Source organism: Lepisosteus platostomus, chromosome 17 (assembly GCF_059453375.1).
Source record: "Lepisosteus platostomus isolate fLepPlt1 chromosome 17, fLepPlt1.hap1, whole genome shotgun sequence".
Lineage (NCBI taxonomy): Eukaryota > Metazoa > Chordata > Actinopteri > Semionotiformes > Lepisosteidae > Lepisosteus > Lepisosteus platostomus.
In genome coordinates, this window is record NC_142627.1 from 22503381 (window position 1) to 22526109 (window position 22729).

General features: G+C 36.4%; 1 protein-coding gene across 2 annotated transcripts in view; it reads right to left on the bottom strand.

Moving 5' to 3' along the window:
• Window positions 1-22729, bottom strand: part of rps6ka2 (ribosomal protein S6 kinase, polypeptide 2) — a 65492-nt gene that overhangs the window by 33398 nt on the left and 9365 nt on the right. For both annotated transcript variants that reach the window (XM_088609657.1, XM_088609655.1), the window contains exons 2-3: window positions 3697-3813; window positions 2864-2945 (exon numbers count right to left, since the gene is read on the bottom strand). In XM_088609657.1, the coding sequence (XP_088465783.1) occupies window positions 2864-2945; window positions 3697-3813 (199 nt within the window). The remainder of the gene's footprint in view (window positions 1-2863; window positions 2946-3696; window positions 3814-22729) is intronic.

The window sequence follows — 22729 nt, forward strand, 5'->3', positions numbered from 1 at the left end:
ACTGGAACCTTATTCAGCAGTGCTAATTGATGCCTGTAATTGATTTGTTTACTTATTTAGACCTTTTTCTGTACTAGACCCTGGCTTTAAAATACCCCAGTAAGTCTATATGTTTTTCAACCAATTTAGTACAGAAATTTATTTGAGTATATTGGGAATGTTCTTGTTTATTTCTGACTGACAAAAATCTTAATACCTGATCAGTTAATGAAAAACAAACTTGGATGGGAAGTTTCGCAGTGCTGTTTTTCCTTCTGCAATTTCTTATACTACAGCTGGCCCAGGTGCTAAGAGCAGCTCTGAAACTCAGGAACTGGCAAAGGGTGATTGATACCCAGTACAAGTCATGTACTGTACAAGATTGAAAGAGCTGAAAGAAGACTTAAATTCTATAATAAAACAGAAATCTGAAATTGATTCTCCTGGCTGGAGCAAAAAAAAAAGGCACAGTTTATTTTCCCCCATAGGACCAGGGTTGGCACTAGAGTACAAAAATACCTAAACTCTGGGTTCTCCTCATTGTTTGCTATATGTGATTATCTCTGAAATGAATTTCTTTCAGGTCCCCCATAACACTTTTCTTGTATAAGCAATATGCATATTTTTTATTTACCATGCAATGAGACTGCTGCTGCTAAGATGAATTACTTGCTGCTACCTGAATGAAGTGCTAATGGCACTGTGCGCACAATGCTTTAATAGGACCTGTCTTCTCTCTCGATGTGACACTGTGTGGTAGTAACCATGGTTACACCTGCAGTGTAGGAGGTAGGTCTCAGAGGTTACGGGGGCACTGTTGGAGCAGAATTACAGCTATTATACGTCTTAACTAAAAACTGCTGCCTGCAGAGGTACTCTAGGTTAGGTAGGTGTTAAAGACCAAGACTGTGCCCTGCAATTTTTTTTCTCTCCTTTGTTTATCCTTAACATAAATTTAACAATCAAGCTGATGTCTCTACCAGATATGACAAAGAAATCTGTGATTACAAATAAAGGCACTGAATGGAACTTTATTGATTTTTAATTTCTGCTGTATGTCTGAAGGCACATTTCCAGACTCTAGGGAAGAACAGAGAGGTAGAAAATATATATTTTACACTCTTCTTTATGGAGTGTGTATTTTATTTTAATATGAATACAATAATAAATGCATATTATATTTAAAAAGGGCTTTTCATCTCAAAGGATCCCAACAGGCTTCCTGCACCATAGAAAACATTTAGAACAAGCCTCACAGAACTGTTTTTGTGAGCAAAAATGCAACATCAGTTGATATTGTTTTGCAATTGCATTATTTTAAATAAAATATTTAATGATTTTTATACCTCTCTACACTCTTCATATACAGTACATGTACAGTACGTCCCATCTTATGTCAGGGTATGATTCACACAGTCTTATGTGAACTAAAATCTATGTAAGTCAAAACACTTCACACAGCTATTGTTACTCTTGATATTATTACAGTACAGTACGAATACAAAATTACACTTCTACAAGATAATTTACAGTATACTTGAATAATTAAATTGTATTCTTGATGAGTAATTGTATGGAGCTTTATGGAGCATAGCACCAACACCTTTCATGTCACTAGAACGCTTTCAATCACAGCTAAAAGGGCAGAAAAAGCAAACACTGGAGAAACACAACAGAAGTTATTCCAGACAACACACATTTGAGAAATGATACACACATGTGGCACCATGGAACAAGACTGAGGCTGCACACAATTTTCTTTCATAAATTCAGATTTATGTTAAGTCATCAAATATCCATATTCCCCTTCATTCACACTCCTGGCCTTTACTGTCCAGTATGTGCCAGTAGCTTCACTACCCACAGTATAAATCCTTAATACTATAACAGGTACTGAAATGATTCATTCACATTTGGCCCAGAGTATTTGGAATGGTGTATTTGGAGTCGAAATTATGCTTTTGGGTGATTTGGTTCATCTGCGACAAAACTCTCTGCTGCATACAAAGTAGCTCCAGGACCTCCTCCTTTTAGTAACTTGTACTTGGACTGCCATCACTTGTGGTTTGCTGTTAGCCAGTGTGTGCTGTTCTTGTGATGTGTCGCATTATTATTTGGGAAGATGGTGAAATTCAATTCCCTTGATTTCGCAAGGATTATATCACAAAATGAACTTCCAATTGTGATTTCGTGGTGCTAATCTTTTATTTTGTTTCTAAGTTTTGCTGAGGGATAAAATCAGAGAATAGTCTGATCAGTATAAATCAATGTGGCATGAAATTTGAAAGAATACTGCTACTGCTCATTTGATTTTCAGGCTTTAATAGGATAGCCAGCGACAACAATATCATGCTCCTCTGCTAGTTACGATATCATCATATACAGTCATTATATAATGGTGGACTTTGCTTTGATAACACTGGCCACTGAGCCATTTTCTAAGGCTCTTGCTTTTTGACACCAATGCAGTTCATTCACAGATGGTGACTCTCTGTTCAATATTATGCCTGGAAGGTTCTCTGCTAATTAAAGGGCCTGCACTGCTTGACTGAATCATAAAAAGGAAATATTCATTCTCATAAAAGAGGGCTTTAAAAGTACTGTCTAAAAAGAAAGAGAAAGAAAGCTGCATTAATTTAATTTACCGTCTTTCATCATTTCAGATTCCTAAATAAGCAAACTGAAAGTCTGGCCTCAGGCAGCACTTAAACTGACATGCTGTATGATTGTTACCACAATGATCTCTCACTCTTATACAATGCTTCCAAGTCTCAAATGAACCACAGTATACAGTAATGTTACCTCAGAGAAAGACAGAGATTGAACTATATTTCACTTTCAAAATAATTCTCACATTGCCTAGAACAGCCTTTGTTTCCAATACCTTTCAGTGTGGCTTTCTTCAGTACCTTCATAGCATACAGTTGTCCTGTGTCAGTGCCTTTGATTTTCCTCACCAAAAACACCTGAAAATATGACAGAAAGAGCACAGAAAATGAGACTGCATATCCACAGCCATCTGACATTGATTCTGTCATTCGTATGAACCACATTTCTGTCTAAAATTAATTAAAGAGAAGATGTCAAATGCTGTGTTACAGAAATCCAATGAATCTGTTTAAACCAGGGCCAATGTCCTCTGTCAATAACATGAAAAGATTAGCTTCTTACAAGTATGCTTGTAGGCTATTTCTTGTCACATTCACCGACATATCATTTTCAGGAACCCTCCTGAGAACATACAGTACCTGTATCAACACATCTTTTTATCAGTTTCACTTCTGTACTATAGGCTGTTTGAAAGTGACTTAGGTTACCTGTCTGCAGAATAGCAAGAAAATTGAATTTGACATTTGCTACTTAAGCAAGCAAACAAACCTAACTACTCATAGTTAAATATATCTGATAGGCTTTTTGGAGTTATTCTAAGAGACGGATTTTTCAGTTTGTGATGTAAATCATTTGTCCTTACTTTAGGGGTTTGTTCTTTAGATTCAGTTATTTAAAAACAAAACCATTTAAAGATACCCTAAGGAAACCCTTTCGCTGACAGGCAAAGCAATAGCCTTTCTACTTTAGTTTATTCTGTATATACTGTACATGTACGTTATGACATTATTAATGCTTGCTGTTTTCACTATTCTATGTCTTCAGGGTGCTGTGGAACATGTTTGATGACAACAATTTGATTATATAATGTCACATTGAAAGTCTTACCTTTCCATAGGAACCTTGGCCTAATACTTTGAGAAGCTCAAATTGAGAAGGGTCTGCTTTTTCAAAACCTTCTTTTACATGGTGACTAATGTCAATTTCTTTAACAATACCTTCATCCTGTAAAAAAGCAGATAATATTTTGATATAATCAGTGTGAAATTATTTGAAATGTAAGGTATATGCTGTAAATACCCGCAGAAGAAACACAAATACATAATGCTAACTTTTAGTTTAAGTTTAAGGTGGCAGAAACAGAGTACAAACACACATACTGTCCACTCCCTCATATCTGCCTCCACCAGTCCCTAGCTCATAAGGCGCTGGGACTCTGTGAGTGGCATGAACATGATGGGAGATGTATTCCAGTATATTGTGAAATTCCCCTATTCTTTCCCAGGAGTGCTTTCTCTTCAGCATGTGGTAAGGAACTGAACAGTATGTTCCACTGTTCCCACCAGTTTTCAAAAAGATCTGAGGATTGCTCCTTCCAGTGAAGATGTAGAGGTCCATGGGAATTGTACACAGAACTAGAAAAGAGGTCTTGCTGGTGCAGTGTACAATTTTAACCCGTTCAAACACTGTAAGCCAAGCCGCTTCTTTCTTCCACTTCTGGATAAGAGTTCACAGATTAAATGTAGTGTATTTTCCCACTCTCACATTTTCACCATCAGTCTATCTACTTGATCCTGAGTATATAATGTGCTAATGTTTGATAAAGTTCCAGGATGGTAAATAGATAGAAAACAGAATGGTGAATACTTAAATTGGAGTGATTTAATTAATACGGTACCATAGGTAAAACAATACCATGTTTACGTGTTGGTTTTACATGTTTCACTAATGGGATGTGTTGAATTTATTGTATATCTAAATCTACTCTGAACAAGCTGCAGTATGTCCAAAATTCAGCAGCCAGAATCCTGACCAGATCTAGTGCAAGTGTTCACATTACTCCTATCCTGGAGTCCTTGCACTGGCTTCCAGTCAAATTCCGCGTAGACTTTAAAATCCTCATGCTCACCTACAAGGCTTTACATGGCTTGGCACCTCAATACCTGTCTGAACTTTTATCGCCCTACTCCCCACCTCGCAACCTCCGCTCTTCAAATTCTGCCCTCCTTACTGTCCCCCAAGCCCGTCTACATTGTATGGGCGACAGGGCCTTCTCCTGCTATGCCCCCAAGCTCTGGAACTCCTTGCCCAAGGATATTAGAGAGTCACCTTCTCTAAACTCCTTCAAATCCAGACTCAAAACCCTCCTTTTCAGAAAAGCCTTTACTTAACTGGTTCCATTCTTCACCCCTCTGCTCTTCTTAATACCATCTTCCACGGTCTCCTCTATTGTTATTGTTGTATTGCTGTAATTATAATTGTGTCCTGTCTTGTGAAATTTTCTTATTTAATTGTTGTAGTCTTCTTATTTATTGTTATTGTCATCCTGTAAAGCGCTTTGAGAAGCCACCTTTAAAGGCGCTATATAAAATAAAGTTTATTATTATTATTATTATTATTATTATTATATCCTAGTGAATTTTTGAAGGCTTACTTGTATGAAAATGTTTTGATGTAAAGTTTTGGGAACAATTTTTAATAAATTCAAAGTGAAATACTTTTAGCTTACTATCATCAAACAAACCATTCTAGAAAGTTCTGTAGTTAATACTTATATAAATGTTCTGATAGTGCATGTCACAATACTGAGACTCATGGGTGTGGGTCAGCCACAAAGGAGATTGCAAAGTAGAAGGTTTTACAGCCTTTCTAACTGAGAAACTGTTAATTTCTGTCCCATTATGTCCTCTGTTTACCAATCTGTTCCAATGTAACTGCTGTTAAAAAGCAACTAAAATGACACAGATGGCTTTAATTAGTCATGATGTATATTAGTTCACTTTATCTTACAAATGGTGAGTTCAGAATTTGTTTTCCTGTGGCACTGAATACATTTTGAGACTAAAGTATGCAATACTTTAATCCCAGAGAAGAAATATAATCAACACATAGAAGACCACATAGAAGACATAGCTACCTTAAATTAGTGTGATTAAATTCTGACTTAATACAGTCAGGCACAGTGTGGTTTTAAAGCAGAAGAGACATGGCAGAGTCTTGTATCCTGTGCACACAGATAATCACGCATACACCGAAATAAGGAAAGGATAAATATCCTGAGACTGGTACATTTAACTAGTAATTCATTAAATGCAAATACACATCTTTTTTTATTTTAAATAAGTACAAGTGACTGACATAATTTATATTATATGTCAGACAGAGATTTCACAGTAGAACTTCTAGTGCATTGTATTAATTATTTCCATTGATATGTTCCAATTCCAGAGAAACATCATGTCAGTTCACTCTGAATCCTGAAGGACATGTCCTAATTATAATGACTTCAGCAATACTTCACTGCTGCAATGTGATTCGTACACACACAAACACACATATTCAGTCTTCAACAAAGAAAGAAAAATTGCAAAGGTTTTCAGAAATGTGATGGTAAGATTATATAGTAGAATAGAATTTTGCTTCACATATTTTTCATTTTGCCAGGTAATTTTAAACACTCCAAGATGTCATGCCCCATCTTTTATTGAATTAAAAAGCTTACACAGTGTTTTGGGTCAGTTAATTAGATAAAAATGTCAAAGTAACAATAATGTTATTACATCAGTGTCAGATCTATCTACTCGTCCCTCCATGCCTTTTGATTGCAATGATATTGTACAGTACATGATGTGTCTTATGATTTATTTATAACCTGGTATGTTTATTTACTTGAAAATTATAAACAAAAAGTGTTCCTTTCCTTTAATAAGCTGCACAGGAGCCCCAGTGGATTTTAAACAAAACTATTGTGAATTGTATCAGGCTTCATTGAATGCAGTAAAACTTGCACATTGGTATACACACTGTATTCAGAAGCTCACAAAATCATTTTCATGTAATACACTCCTGTCTACTGCAGAACACACAATCCTGCTGACTTTTCCACTAGATGAGTTGGTGCAGAAATCATAATCAATATCTTTAATATACTGTTAAAGAAGTTCTTGTTTTCTTTTCAGTTTTGTAAACTAATAATGTAGCACCATTACTGGAAATGAAAGACAAATTCAATATTCAGTAACCCCTCTCCAGATATTCTGTTAACCCTAAACATTTCTGTGCATGTTTAGGTCCACTGTTTGTGGTCTCTAGATGTACTGTATGATGTTGAATAATATATGTATTACTCTTACATTGTAATAATTTAGGATGTTAAAAGGGGACCTTGAGATGCTCTGTATTTTAAGAGGTTGTCTTTTTCACAGGGTAACCACACTAAAGCTGTAAAGTACTTTTAACCCACAGCCACCAAGCAAAAACTAAAAGCTCTAGAATCTCAAGAGGATTGAAATGAAATTAGAAAAAAAAACTGCCCTGAACAAGTAACAATCTCTCGTACATCTTTATAGTGGTGCCTGGAGTCAGCATGAAATTTATACTTGTGTTGCAGGGATATTTATAGCTTCATCCTGGCTGAGGAAAAGTGCTGCTTAAGCAAGCCGATAGCTGAGTGTGCCTTCAGAGAACAAGAGTCTAGAACAGATAAAATAACGTATTCTTTGAGTATCTCATCAAATTACCATCGGTGAAATAGCTTTGTTCTATTTCGTTTTTAATTGCCCAGTAATATGAGCTAAGCAGGAGCTTTTTTCTTCTGTTCCATTTCTGTTTCTCCCCATTTTTGTCATTGGTAACTTACAGTTTTTATTCTACACATCTACAGTAAATGTGCTAAAAATCTTATTTTATTGCCACCATTGTTAAGAGTCAAAGTTTTGCTGATTTATTTCTTGTATCTATTACAAATATTAATAAATAAAAAAAACATGAACAATCTTTATCAAATAAAAACTAAATAGCATATTGTTCACAACTGTTTATGCATTTACGGAATGTATATAGATGTACAACAAAAATGCAACAATTGTTTTTCACCAAAATACTAAATTTCATTTACAGTTCAAATTGTGAGGCAAAACATTTGTTAAATTTTTTTTGTAATATTGTTGCTTGAGATATGGAATACCGAGTTCAAATAATGTGATTTAATAAAAATACCAAGTGCTTAGTGTTTGGTATTTGGTCATTTATAATACATGATTTTATTTAAACCAAGAGCATCTATAAATACAACCAAGTACCAGTGATAGTTGCTATATGCATATTTAAAGGTCTTTCTGGCCTGTCTCAGAGAGATGTTACATAGAGAATGAAGTGTTCTCCTTCAGGAAACATCAGACTAGTCCAGAAACAAACCACACAGCGCTAGGATTACAATGGCAGGTAATCAATAATAATGATAAGATTATGTTCTCGTCAGCTTTTTCTCTGAGCATCTGAGGAAACAACTCACAAACACAGGAGGCTACTGTGACCAATCAACCCTTGCCAGTCAGCTGCAAAACATCCCACAGCAGTCTGTCCAGAGGCTGATCAGGTCCTTGCACAAGCATTGCAAGAATAGTGTTAATAGTTGAGGATGAGCACATATTATTGTGATTTTGTTTGATGTCTATCTTTAAAATATTTGTTAAATCCATCTGACCTAAATCATGTGTTTCTTTTGTGCACCAATATGCTTTTCTTCTCATGCCAATCAGCAATCACAGGGTATTTCTATTGTGAGAGTTTAAATCGGACATCAATGTTTGCTACATCACAATTAATATGTAACTCACATATTGTACTGGCAAGCTAAAAGATTCAGGCACAAAGTCAAAGAGATTACAGTCATTAGTGTGGCTTTATATTAGTTTATCATAATGTGACTATGTCAGACAATCTAAAATGCAAATGTGTAGTAGGTGTTCCTTGGTTCCTGTCAAACTGTACAAGATGAAGGTGCAAGAGGACAGTGTATGTTTTATGAATATTCTGATCTACTCCTACAAAACAATAGGAGCATAATGCTTGGAAAAATAATGACACTTCTGAAAAAAGCAGTTAATATCAGGATATCATTGATTCTTATGTTTATTTTTTTTATTCATGCTGTATTGGTCCAGCATACAGTAGTGGTGGAAGTGGGAGGGGCTCTCCTGTGCTCCAGAATAAGCAGACCAGGGCCCCAGTATGGTGACTGAGACCACTGTACTACATGAGGTGCTGTCATTCATTGACATGCTACATTGTGCTGTTGTTTCCAATGTTTTTCTTTCTTTTACGCAAGCAGATACCAGTTAATCCAAATAGATTTGGATGGTGTAGTAGTACAAAAGGACAAAAAGTAGCCCTTTAGCTTTATGGATATTCTGAGAGGATCACATGATGATAATGATGAGGAGCACTTGACAAGGAGTCAATTAGATTTGAGAGGTAAATGTAATAGAATAGCTACAGTACTACTGCACTTCACATTGGATGCTCATGTATAGTTTACCACAAATGGTTGTGATCAAACTTTTGAAGAATCTGATGTGAATTTAAGACTGCTTATGGACAGGCTTGGAGGATTATTCAAAGTCCTAGTGAATCATTAGACTTGTTGTTATGAAGATGAACAAAATACTGTGATTATGTATTGGGGGTAAAAAGGACCATTTCCTTTTCAATATGTTCCTATACATTATATACCTGTACATAAATGTGCAATCAAAAGTCAGTTTCATATGGCTTAGCTGGGTCAACCAGCTGCATTACAATGGATATCCCCTGAGAAATACACTTGTAAATTGGTATATTTTTCATGATAAAATTTAATAAATTAAAACCATTAAATGTTTCTCTTGAGCATTTGAATATAAATGTCTACACACATATAGGTACCAGTTGAGAGAGAAAAAACCTAATTAAAGGAGTTTTCAATGCATTTCTGTTCCTACCTGTGCCTCCTCATCATGAATTGGTCACCTAATGAGAGCTGTCTAGAAAGAAATAAAGCACAAGTTGAGGAGCATCTGTTTAAAGATCTGCATGCTGAAGTACTTTTCTTGAACTACAGTACACACTCAGGCAAAAACAGGTAAACAAAGAAGTCTAAAAACGCAGGACAATTAAAAGCATCAATTAGCACCAACAGTTACCAGCACAGGTGGAATGGAAATCGAGAGACAATGGCCAGGATTGGCAACTACAAGTACATCATTTATTCTGGCTTTTCAAGACTAATTAAAATTTAATTCGATTTTGCTAGTCTGAGATACAAAGTCTAAAGTCCAACTCGTCACAAAATACGTTTTCCTCTGCAGTTTTTTAAGTGTTAAGGCTTTTATTTTTGGCAAAAGGATAGTTCAGTTAGTTTCACTCTTAAATTCTCTGCATTAATTAAACACATAACTTCTTTAAAGAAACAGAATTCAGTTTTATTTATCTATAATTACACCCCGAGGATTAAGATACTTGCACATCTGCAAAGGAAAGGGGAGCTATTTAAAACTCTAATTAATTAAAGGATTTCAACACAGACATGTGTTTAATGGAATTCCATTATAAGCATATGGTCTATCTACAAAATTGAGATACATTCACCTTTAAAATGCTAAAGCACATAAGGCCACAATGATCTGGCAATTTGGTAGCATGACAGCTGGTAGCTTAACTAAAAGATTGTGAAAATAAACAAAACACATGAGGTAATTAAGTCTCTGTGCATATTTTAACACATTCAAGAGCAATCTGTTTCATAACATGTTCAGAAAGAAATGTGTAATGTACCGCAGTCTTTTCATATAGACCTTAACAAGCATACATCAGTACAGTGTACCAAATCTGATAACACAATATTGTTTTCTGCTTGCCAGGATTATTAAAAAAAAAACATTTTGAACCAAAGAAACCTCTCTTATAGGGTAAGGGCACCTACAATTGAATTTTCTGTCTTTAATTCACATAAAATGAGACTCATTTTGAAAATGTCTCAGTATGTCTCTGATGTATTTTATGTTTAGCAACAACAGAATAAATATTTTTAATTACCTTTGGGCATTTAATTATTTAATCTAATTAATTATGAAAGAAATTGATTAACAATCAGTTAGAATGTGATAACATTTTTTAGCTGGTTGTTAACAATTCCAATGAGTCGAAGTAAGAGTCCACTAAGCAGGTTAGTGTTTTTGCCAAAGTTTTACAGTATTTCTTAATTCTAGTATGAAAGCTGAAACCCTCTTGTGTCTTTCCTTTGAGCTGCAGGTTTGAAAAAGAAAAAGCATGCCCTAAAAGTCCTTGCACCAAGAGTTTGCTTTTCAAAGCAAAATCCAGTGCTGTTGTTTCCTGTTTTCACTTGCTTTCTTTGGTGTACTGTAGTTCAGTTTTAAAACACTGTCACCTTGAGCTCTCTGCAGAAAGTAACCAACCTGCCAGGAATTAGTCACAATCCGCCTCTGTTTGGCTGTCAAGGATAAAGCCTGCAGAGACTGTGTAACAGCCACTCACACATTTAATTGCTAATTGCTTTCTACACCATAATCAGTAGGATGATGGTTGCAGCTAAACCCTTAACTGTAAAATAGAATTAATCTGAATCTGAAAAAAATCTGAAAAACAAGACAATGGCAAGATCAAAGGACCTCTTCAGTCAATGCAGTGATATGAAGAGCAATTTCTAAAATGCATTTATTCCTGATCCTGCTGCTTTTTAGTGGCTTTGATTATTTCTGCAAAAGTAGTTATTAGATTAAGTGGCTGCACATCATTTATAAGATAGAGGCACTGAGTAGATTTTTTTATGATGGATTAGACCTGAGAACTCTCAGAATTGTATCACATTCTAGGGTCTAATTATAGTGACCAGTTGCTTAAGTCACATGTAAAACAGTGGTAATTTCTAGGAAACAATTGTGTATGTAGAATATCTTGCTTGATAAGTTCGAGGCATGATATTAATTTAGTATTAATGTTAAATCTAAATAGAGATGTTAGACCATATACAGGTAGATGTTGTGCATGTATGCCCAATATGTTTTCAGTACAGAATGAACTAATAGATTGCAAACAGTAGAATTATTGTCAGATAATTTTGTTTATTTTGGTTAGTTGTGCAAATTCACACAGAATTGAAAAACAGACTTGTCTGTGAATCTGTACTATGTTTTAAGACAACAGAATTGTCAACTGAAGAAAACTTTAGGGCTTATTATTCAGATCTAAAGGACAATATAAATACCCTGATCTAAAATAACAGTAAGGAATGTTATGTGAATGACATCATGCAGTGTATAATATTGCTGTCAAAAAAACACAACAGGAATTCTTCATCATTTAATGACAGTCTTTCAGGTAGCTGTTTTTGCTCACAAACAGGACATTCACCTGAAGTTAGATGGTTCTGTAATAGGGTTTCTACTGCCCCTTACTTAAAACGCTGAAGCACAACATTCCTGCTGCACCTTAGGCAGACGCAGTGTATTATTAACTGACTGAGGTGCTTTTCTATAGTTAGAACAGTATGCATTGGTTTAGCAGTAGTAAATGCTAGACTGGATTGAAGGGGTAAGAAGTGGTTTTAAACTATGTATTAGAATCATGCTTTTGTGGATGTGAAATATCCAGTACTTGAAGGAGTAAACTTTAGGAACTAAAAGGGAAATCAGAATTACTGTTGCTTATTTGCTTTTCTTATTCTTGTTGTTGTCTGATATTCATGATCTGAATATAAGAAAAGTGTGATAATGAAACACCAACCTTTATTCTTAAGGTTTCATGTTATCTTGTAGCTATCTGACACATCACACCCCTTAACAAAGTACAATCTGTTATGCAGCTCCTACAAATTAGCATCACAACCACAATGGAAAACCAATTAAATTGAAGATTAATTATATAAATGTTAACCACCTTTTATTATTATGATTATCTCGGTGTACTGGGTTATTAGAGTATCAAAATATGTATCTCTCTGCTGACTACTTGATAAATTACAGAGATTCAAGCAGTTGTAGTCCTAGGACTTAAAATGCAACATAGAAAGATAAGGAACTAATGAGTAGAAAGTTATTACTTCAAGAGCCTTTGTCCAGATGGAGAATGACTAATCAATCAGGAACAAATCCTACAGTATCCCATGGACACAAAAAGGTATTTCAAGGATTTGAAACAAGATATATCAATCTTGTTAAAAGAAGCTAATATAAAACAAAATAATAAAGTCTAGTTAGAAGCCTCACTTAAGCCTTTGAATGAGCAAACCACCATCTGGGCCGAGAGTAGATCCTTACAGTACTCCCCTATCCAACAGTCTGCCAGGGTCAATCTGGACACAGTCAGACATTATATCCATAGTCCATAAGGTAGAACCAGAAGTAACACAGTATCAGTCATGAATGCCTAGCACTCCAGACATCACGGGAAAATCCAATCTACTGCATCGAATGACCCAAAAATATACTTAAGTCACAGTTCAGTTATACTGTAGGTCATTCGGAATACAAACAGGAGCTGTTTTAGTACTATAGATTGATTTAATCTCATGTTTGGATCTTTCCAGATAGAATTTGCACTTAAATGGGCTTTCAGTTGTGAAGCCACCCACCTGTCTCAGTCCCTTATACAAAATCGTGGGACTGAAGTAGGCCAATACTTTTAAAGAATGTTGTTGTCGAGATTAGTTTTAGTACAAGTGAGGGGATAATGGTGGCTACTTTGAAAGACTCAGGATCTGGTCCATAAATATTTACGAAATAATAAGAAATAGGGGTGGCATAGGGGTGCCATGGCTAACACTGCTGCCCCCTCAATGCTGGTGAGGTAGATTCTGGACCTGGGGTGCTATCTGCATGGCGTTTGGATGTCTTCCTCGTGTTCGTATGGGTCTGCTCTGGGTTCTGTGGGTTCCTTACACAGTCCAAATACATACTGTAGTGGTAGGTTAATGGGCTTGTTGGAAAACTGGCCTTAGTGTGTGTGTTTGTGCCAGTTGCTGGCCTGGGTAGGCTCCTGTTCCTCCGCCACCATGAATCGGAAGAAGGTTTTAGAAAATGGATGGATATTAGTATTTAAGGTATATAACAAAATAGGACCTATAACAACAAGTTGTGCCTTCCAAAGAGCAGAAAGGAATGAGTCTATAGGACAGATGGTTGTCCTTAGGAAAGAAAACAAATCAGCAGCATTAAGGACTGTTACCGGTGTGAATCCTGCACAGCCGGCAGTCAGGAGTCCTGTAGGTGCTGGCTGGGAGTTGGGAACACCAGTGGAAGTTGAAACATCTTAAAACATCACCTAAGATAGATACTGTAATTTGGACACTAAATTTGAGACATATGAATGGGAAATTACATTAGGAAACAACTGAGTTTCTAAGGTCAAATACAGAACTCTGGGGTTTTCCTGATTATAACTTCTAATGTGGGAAAATAAGTGTTATTTTTCTGTAATGATTCACTACATCTTCTCCAATTTATGACCAATAGATTTCGTAACACACAGATCATCACCCAACCAAGGAGAATTTCAGTAGGTAACAACAGTACCTGTCTTAATATGGGCCAGATAATACAGTATTTTACAAAGGGAGCAGGTCTGAAACTTCACATACTGTACCATACTGTAAAAATAATCCTGGTTTTGATAGTCTGAATAAAAGCAGATACAACAAAGGTTTCTTAATTTTCATAAGCATGTACAGTATGTAAAGTATGTATGACTTATATTGACACAACATTTAGTATTAAGGAGTAAAAAGTGGACTTAAAATTTATTGCCACTGGCACATTCTATAGACGGTATCTTGAGTGAAACTGATTGAGTTTCGTAGGCGTCAAAGACATCCTATATGAGTTCAACAACAGAACTATCATTCCACTCTCATGCATTAATCAAGGTTAACACAGATCAACAATGCACTAACTAAAATTCGTTTTCGAATGCAACACTTGAGCATGGTAATTATATCACACTACAGTAAATGTTGCGTCAAAAACTAAAATTTGGAAATACTGGTTATACAAACAGTAATCACACACACACATATGTCAGCAAGCTAAAATATTGAAAGTAAACATATGACTGAGAGCAAAATTAAAATGTAAATAAAGCATTCAGATCTTGAAGTTGAAATTACAGTTTTAAAAGATAAGTGGTCTGAACATTTTGCGGAGTTGCTCAAATTCAAACAATTACAGTGGTTCATCCTGAGACAAACCTGTCCGTGCCAGACATCACCTGGGCTTGGGTGCAGCAGCCTTCACTTAGTCATTTTTAAAATTGAAACTTAATGATTGCTTTTGAGTTTCAGACCTCTGTAATGTTACAGTATATGTGAGAAATCTATAATCTTTTTTATTTTCGAAATTGAAGTCAACATGTAATCAGCAGTCTGAGAAAAAATCATCATTGAGGGCTTAGAAATTTATAACTGACTTCACCCCCTCTTCCCCAATCTATCGGGACCCTGTGGGTCAAAACATTGAGAAGTTAACATCAAAATCTTCTGGTAGGTTGGCTGCAACCTCGGCAAAAAACAATCCTCAAATTCCGTGCCGAAAGGCAGCCAAAGAGAACTACTTGTGGGTACTATGGAAACTGTTGCTCTAAAAATAACATATATAAATACAATCTTAGTTCCTCTGCTGTCCGTGTTGTTATATCACATCAAGAGAAGAAGAGGAGGGTATTCATCACTCATATTGATATGGTAACAGCAGTATTGCTTGGGTGAACCGTATGTCCCCCAATTTTTTTTTTAATTTAGAAGGAACTACATTTCCCTGCCATTCCATACATTTTCATTTTTTTAACTGTCACTACATTTTCGATACTGAGTTTACATTTAAATCCACTTCAACATAAAATGCACATTTAGTGGGTTTTACTTTGTAATATCCATGGCGGAAGGGAAGTGATGATACAAGGATGTTGTACCATTAGATACAGTACATTAGGGACCATTATATTCTACTTTGATTATTTGATCTTCCTAAACTACAGTTTCAAGCTGTAATGATGTCAATGAAGCAGATTGACTGCTGTAGTTCTGCATTATACAGTACATACCTGTATACTGTATACCATACTATAGTACAGTATGTACTAATAGATTACACTAGAATATATACAACAAATTTGGAAATGTACAGTGGTAGCACGTATTTAGACTTCCAAATGATTAATTATGCAATGCCGCTCTGTTTGAGTATCATGCAGGTTTCTTATATATAAGTAGAGGTTGCATCTGATTTTGCACTTTTTGTTAATCCCTGATTATGAATGACAAGAACCTTGACAACAGACGTATGAATTTGTGAACTCATGGAATCCAATGTGATGCTCCATAAGCAAAAGCACTTGCTTGGCACATTGGTTCAGATGTCACTGATACCTTTACTCTTAGGGATCAAGTGATTCGCAGCACCCATCTGTGGGACTTGGCAGCTACAGTACCTGTGAACTTGCAGTGCTATCAGTGAAGGTGGTGTCTCTCCATTCGATGCTCTTTGTGGGCACTGTAGGACAGTGTAGGGCACAGCGGTGATATTGTTCTGCTATGTGCTCCTTGTGGAGCCATGTGCATGTGGACACCATCCATTACCACCAGGCTTGTTTGAGGGTCATAATAAGAAAGACATGATGAGCCACAAATGGACAATCAAAACCGGGGAAGGATATGGAATTCTATTGAGTGACTCCATATGTATGTGCTCCAATAAAAGAAAGAAGGAACTTGCTCTGAAGACAGTATGGTCAAGAACATTGCCAGATAAATTATTGGGCTCTCAGGTTCCATACAGGCTCCACAATAACTAACTCTAGTTGTACAATCAAATATAAGAAAGTTACAATTGACCTGAACACTTCTACCCAGGTGTAAGAACACAACAACACAACTGTATGACTTGGAGGAAATACTTGTGGGATCAGTTCCGCACAGCGACAACTACGCCAACTAACATGGTTGACCGAAGGACCCAATTACAATCAAAAGGAGATCGCATAACCCAACAGTATAACTAACCTAGCCCCATGGCGCTACGGCCCTTGTAGAGCCCAGGCCTCCTCCACGCGCCTCTTCGTCCTGAGCTGGTATTCGCCATCCTCTCACTCTCAACTTTCTGAGGTCTTCAGTATGGTTCTCCAAATTCTCTCTTTCTCATGACTTCCTTCTCACCTCTTACGTCTTGGAACAAACAAAATGAAAGACTTGAAAACTTTGGTCCAAATAGTGTGACACTTTATTGGAGTAAAACATAAGGGTCAAAAAAGTAATTCGCAAAGAAATTTAAAAAGTAAATGCAGTTAAAGGGAAGAACAACCAGCACAGGTCCAAAATTATTTTAAAGACCATGAAAGAGTTAATAAAGAGCAAAAGCCAAAAATTGCTAAAGGAAGGATAATGTCTCAGAGACTACAATGCAATTATTTAGAAGATGAAAGGAAAATAGCTATTTCTCTCAGGTGTTTAGCAAGGATAAAATTTACAATACCTCACACTGAGGAAAGATAAAGCTTTGTATTTATAATACATGCATTAGAGAGGCAGAGAAATGGCAGGTATAGGACCTCTTTCACAAGCTTATCTGCCTGATGGTATCCTGTGAATTGAATTAAAGGAATGAGGCATGTTATTTATAGATCATTAATTTATAGACCACCCTGTAAAAGTCACTCAAGTTAGGGTGACATACTGTACCATTGACTGGAAAATTGCAAGTACTGTATGGCACAAAAGTGCAGCAGAACTGAGCCATTGACATAATGTGTCATGTTTTTATTACATCTAAGGTTGTACAGATGGTAATTATCATTTGTATTCTATGTTCTATCCTCATTCTAGGATAATGTCAGACCAGACATTAAACTGAGGTCTTGCCTTTTTGGTCATTAAAGATCCCTGGGCACAGTTTGTAAGAGTAGGGGTGTTAACTCCAAAAAAAAATAAAAATTCACTCAGGTTTGTCCTGACCTTCCTAATGTTTGCCCTTAATTCAGTCGGTGAAGTAATTTTTCATTTGTCTGCCTGATCTGATGTGCAGTGAGGTTGATAATGCAGAATGGCTGCTATCCATGACGCAGGTGGTCACTGCACATCAGTGGTGCAGTAGATGAAACAGGCCCCCTCCTATATGAGCAAATTGCTTTGGCATCCTTTGGAATGTAAAATGGCACATACTGTAAACTGCAAATAATTATTTTCATCCTTCTTATTATTATGACTGCTTCTGTCATACTACAGTACTTTATCCAATGTAACTTACATTTTAAACAACTGTATTGATATATTTCAAAAATCAGTTGATATTTGATTCAAAATAGCATGATAACCCAAACAATCCCTATCATCCCTGCATTTTTGAATCCCATTTTGTTCTGTGGTATGTTTTGCCACAGTACATTAAACCTTTTTTCTTGTGTGTTTATAGAATTGTTTATTTAAATTTTCACCCTACGTGAATTTTTGTATTTGCTTTTTGAGATATTGTAACTCCCTTGAGAAGCAGTTTCTGGATCAAGGAAGTCTCAGAGGCTCAGAGGAAGAAGTTACCGGCTTGGAAATATAAATTGGCTATTTAGTGTTCAGACTTTCTCCACTGCAGGTAAATCTTACCGTATTGCTGTAACTCGAATTGGACTTAACAACTTTTGTATCTCTAGTCTCTGAATCATTCTGTTGTTGCCAGATTGTATCGAGGGGTGCATGTTAAATTCCCTTTGGAAGTAATTATTAAGCCTGAGTTTTTTCCTTATATTTTTACAATTCTTCTGCCCTTGCAAAAGGCCTACCTTTACATGTTTTCCATAAGATTATGTGAGCTAAAGTTTTAATTATTTTTCATTCCAGAACAGGTATTAATTCCTCTTTGTGTTGATTTTTTTTGCTATCTTTTACTGATTTGGACTGGATGATTTTCAGAAACCATTGACAGGATGTTCGAATGTTTAGTGGGATTTTTATGTTGATTTTCTTCTTTTTCTTTCAACAAATTGACAATAGCCCTGCAATGACACAGTATGATGTGTGATCAATCAACATCTGCTATTAGCAGCAGTTGCTGATACGATGCTTCTGATGAGAAAATCAGTGATTTAATAGCAAAGATGATTGTGAAAGACAATCCCCTGCTTAGCTCTGTAGATGATGAGGGATTTTAAGGAGTCATATTTTTTTTTCAGCCTGAATAAAGATTCTTTATGTGCAGAAAAGCTTTAAGAGGCTCAAAAAATGTACAGCCACAGAAAAATCTTCATGCATGATACTAATATGACATGCATGGTACAGTGCTTATACTTTATATAATCCTTTGACTTCTTGAAGGATAAAGTGTTTTTAGATTTACTGTCTGAAATGTAAGTTGTCACATTAGACAAGTGAATAGTTGTACCTATTGCATTTGGTTTGTAATACCTAAGGTAGAAATAGAGAATTGCAGGATCAGGTCACCCATAGAGAGACAATGGAGACGAATTTTCTAGCTCAAAAATAGAAATGGTTCTGAGTCTAATGCTGGTATCAGGCATGGGAATAATCCCTAGAAACAACAGGCAAGGCAGGTGCACAGCAGCAGACTGGTACATTAACGCTGGTTAATGTCCAGTAACCCCATTACACAGGATAGAAACTCTAACAGATATGTACTGTACTTTTAATGAGATAAACTGCTCTCAAAGTTTCAGAGTTAGACATTTTATTCTGTCAGGACATTGTATTTGCTTCAGTTTATTTGGAATTCTGGGTCCATACTGTATGTCTTTTCAAACCTTGACAAGATCTGATAAGTCTTAACCAGGAAATGATCAGGTTTAAAAAAACGCGTGTTCCTGTGTCTGCCCAATGGAAGTGGTAGAGCAGATGGCCAGACCACTTATCAGCCAGGAAAGTTTCAGAAGATGACCAGCTGCTAATGAGGAGATTCCATTTTTTTTAAAAGAAGACTCCAAGTGACATATAGGGTTGCAAAAAAACATAGAGTAGGAAGGGAGACAAATGACAAGACAAGAATGAGTTACAAACAACATCACATCTACAATACACTACTGGCTTCCTCCTTGATAAATCAAACCCTGTTACTGAAGGAACTTCATAAAAAGAGCTGTATTTCCATATCGGCTTCCATAAAGTTTCTTTTTGTAAATCTACCAGTCGCAGTTTGTCACGCCTGTTTATTTGGATACATTGTTAGGAGCTAAACATGAGTTTAGAGGTCAGATTCACATGTAGAGGATTATTTAGTATGTGACAGCAGTCTCACCTGTCTGTATAAATATGTCCCTATAAGACAATAAATGATGTTACCTTTGAGTACATTAGGGTGGCTTAACTAGATGTTAAGGATCTAGTGGAGGTTAGACATATGGTGCTGGGCCCAAGAACTCTCTGCGGTTGCAAATATTAGCCATAAATATTAGTTGGATTGTTCACCCCGGACTCACTTGCCCTGGACACCTGCTCACCTTGGACACGCCCCCCTGTCTCCTGACCCAGTCCTGCATGATATTTTTCCCTATTGTTTCTTCACCTTCTGGATCGTGTCGTCCGCATAGGGCCGGGAAAGAACTGTTCTTGACACTAGTAGCCTCACTTGGTATTCCCTGATCTGTGGGAGCATGTTAATATGTAGCTATTATACAGTATATTGTTTGCACACAGGTGCTGAGATTTATTTAGACTTGAATATGAAAGTAACAGTGTATTATACCATTATTGTAACACAGATAAGGGTAAAATGCCGGGGAGTCTCTTATTTAAACTCAATCAGCAGCCATGCCCAGTAGCACAAACTCAAGATGTATGGTATGATGTAAAGATGTGTTGGCATAAAGAATAACCTAATGCACTGTAAAATTGTAAAATTGCTTTACAAAGTGGTGTGGCAAACCAGTGCTATTTCAAAAGGCCAGCACCTCTGTAAAAATGCTGAATTATGAAAATTATTAAAACTACTGAAATATCAATAAACATCTTTTCAAACATTTTCATTGGTTGGTCATGGTTGTGCAATCTGATGTACACTGTACATTGAGCAGCTGCATATACATTCCTTTCTCGATTCTAAAACCCATAATACTTTTAAAATATGTACTGTATACGTGGTTACTAAAATTAATGCAAAACCTGAAACACTGAAATATAAACATCATGTCAATAAGATATGAAAGACAAATGTTTTTTTTCAGGCCATTGTTCATGACAAGGCTGATATATTAACGCTCTGAGACTGGATCAATAGGTCATGTGCCCTCAGTGCAGCATTCTGATCAGTCCAGGAGCTAATCAAGGTTAGCCTTAATTGCTTTAGTTTACATTAATGAATCAACCCAAATTATGCACCATGAAGTAAAACAAATTGGTACATTTACAAATGAGACGAAGCAAGACACATCCCCAATCTGCTCTTGTCCCTAGAAATCAAATCCCACAAATTGCCCCCTCTTGTAAAGCAAGAGATATATGAGAGATCAGGACCTTAAAGGAGAAAAGCTGTATGTTCCCTGTGGTCCCATGTGTAGGTGTATCACATTTAAAATGCTCCATGGTGCACTGTTTTTAAGATACAGATTTATGTACAATATGCCCCAGTCTTGTCAATACTGTCCTAATGATTAAAATGTTATAATATTCAAATGTGTAAGTAAAGTATATATTCTTTTGACAGTACAAGTAAAGGCCAGTTCCACACTGAAAAGTAGAAAGAATGAACACAATGGAACACAATGTTCAACATGAGGCTATTGGACCTTTTTCAGGTGTGAGGGGGAGAGAGAGGAAGGTAGCAGGGATATAAATCACACAACGAAGGACAGAGCAGATGATAATGGGCGCAGGTGAGAAAGAATATGCAAATGAAAGAGAATCTGTCTGAAAGGTGTGAAAAGATGTTCCCTGTAATTTGAATGGGGATTATTATTATAAATTAGTGTATTGTTAAGAGAAGGGGGAAGTGAGATCCAAGTTGAAGGGTAATACTGGCTTTTATTTCCTGAAGTCCTGGTAAAAATTGCAGACAGGAAGGTCAGTGAAATCATGGCTGGATTCTTTTGAAGGGGTTAAGTATTCTATTTGACAAACAGCAGGGTTTGAAAGATTAATTTGTTTTATTCACGGTAGGTTTGCACCAACTGCTCTGATAGTAAAACACGGTCAAGGAAGGTGCAGTGAAAGTTTTCCTACTTGGCAAATGGACAAAACATAAGCATTTTGAGTAATCATATCTTTCTGACCAAGATTAAGCATAATCTCAGAAGATTACAATCCTGTAGCAATAGACAATCAACAATAGCATTGCAGTTTTACTTTTCAATGTTTTTTCCTACCGGGAGCAGAACGAGAACTTTCTAACATTAATTACAGCACAGATGACAGCTTTATTGGTGTGTAACTTGCCAGCTGCTTCCCATTCTTATGCATCAGAGGACAGTCTATTCCAGACAGAATGTGCATTATTAGACTTGAAGCAGAGTTCTCAGGTTTTTGCTTTTTATTGCACTCCCTTTCTTCCACTGCTTATATGATTTTGGGTCACAGTGGCCTAGAGTCTATCCCAGGGAGCATTGGGATACACCCTAGACGGGATGCCTATCCATCACAGGCCACACATGGACACAAACACATGCACACTCAAATCAGGGCCACTTTAACAGAAGCCAATTAGCGTACAGCACTATAAAGTCTTTGGGGGGAATGCTGGAGCAAACCCAAGTGAACACAGGGCACAATTCCACTCAGAGAGAACCCTAGAACCCAGTGCCCCAATGCCGGGGGTCGGGAATACTAACACTGCATCTATTGCCGCCTTATTCATTTAGTTGCTATTAACCCATTTTCCTTGAGAATGTATAAAAAAATATTGAGGATAAAATGTTGTCCATGTACAGTAACAGTAACATAACAAATTCTACTGAATACTGTATATGCTCACTGGGCAAATCATTCGCTTTAAACCAAAGGTACAGGGTGGGCTTTACTTCGAACTGTTGGCTTGATTACAGGCAGTCGCATGCTGGAGAAGAGGCAGAAAACAGATTCAATTTTTCCATTGTTATTATATTGTGATCTGTCGCAGAATAAGATTTCCTACTCAAGTTGTACTTTGCCTTTTCTCCCCTCAATGCA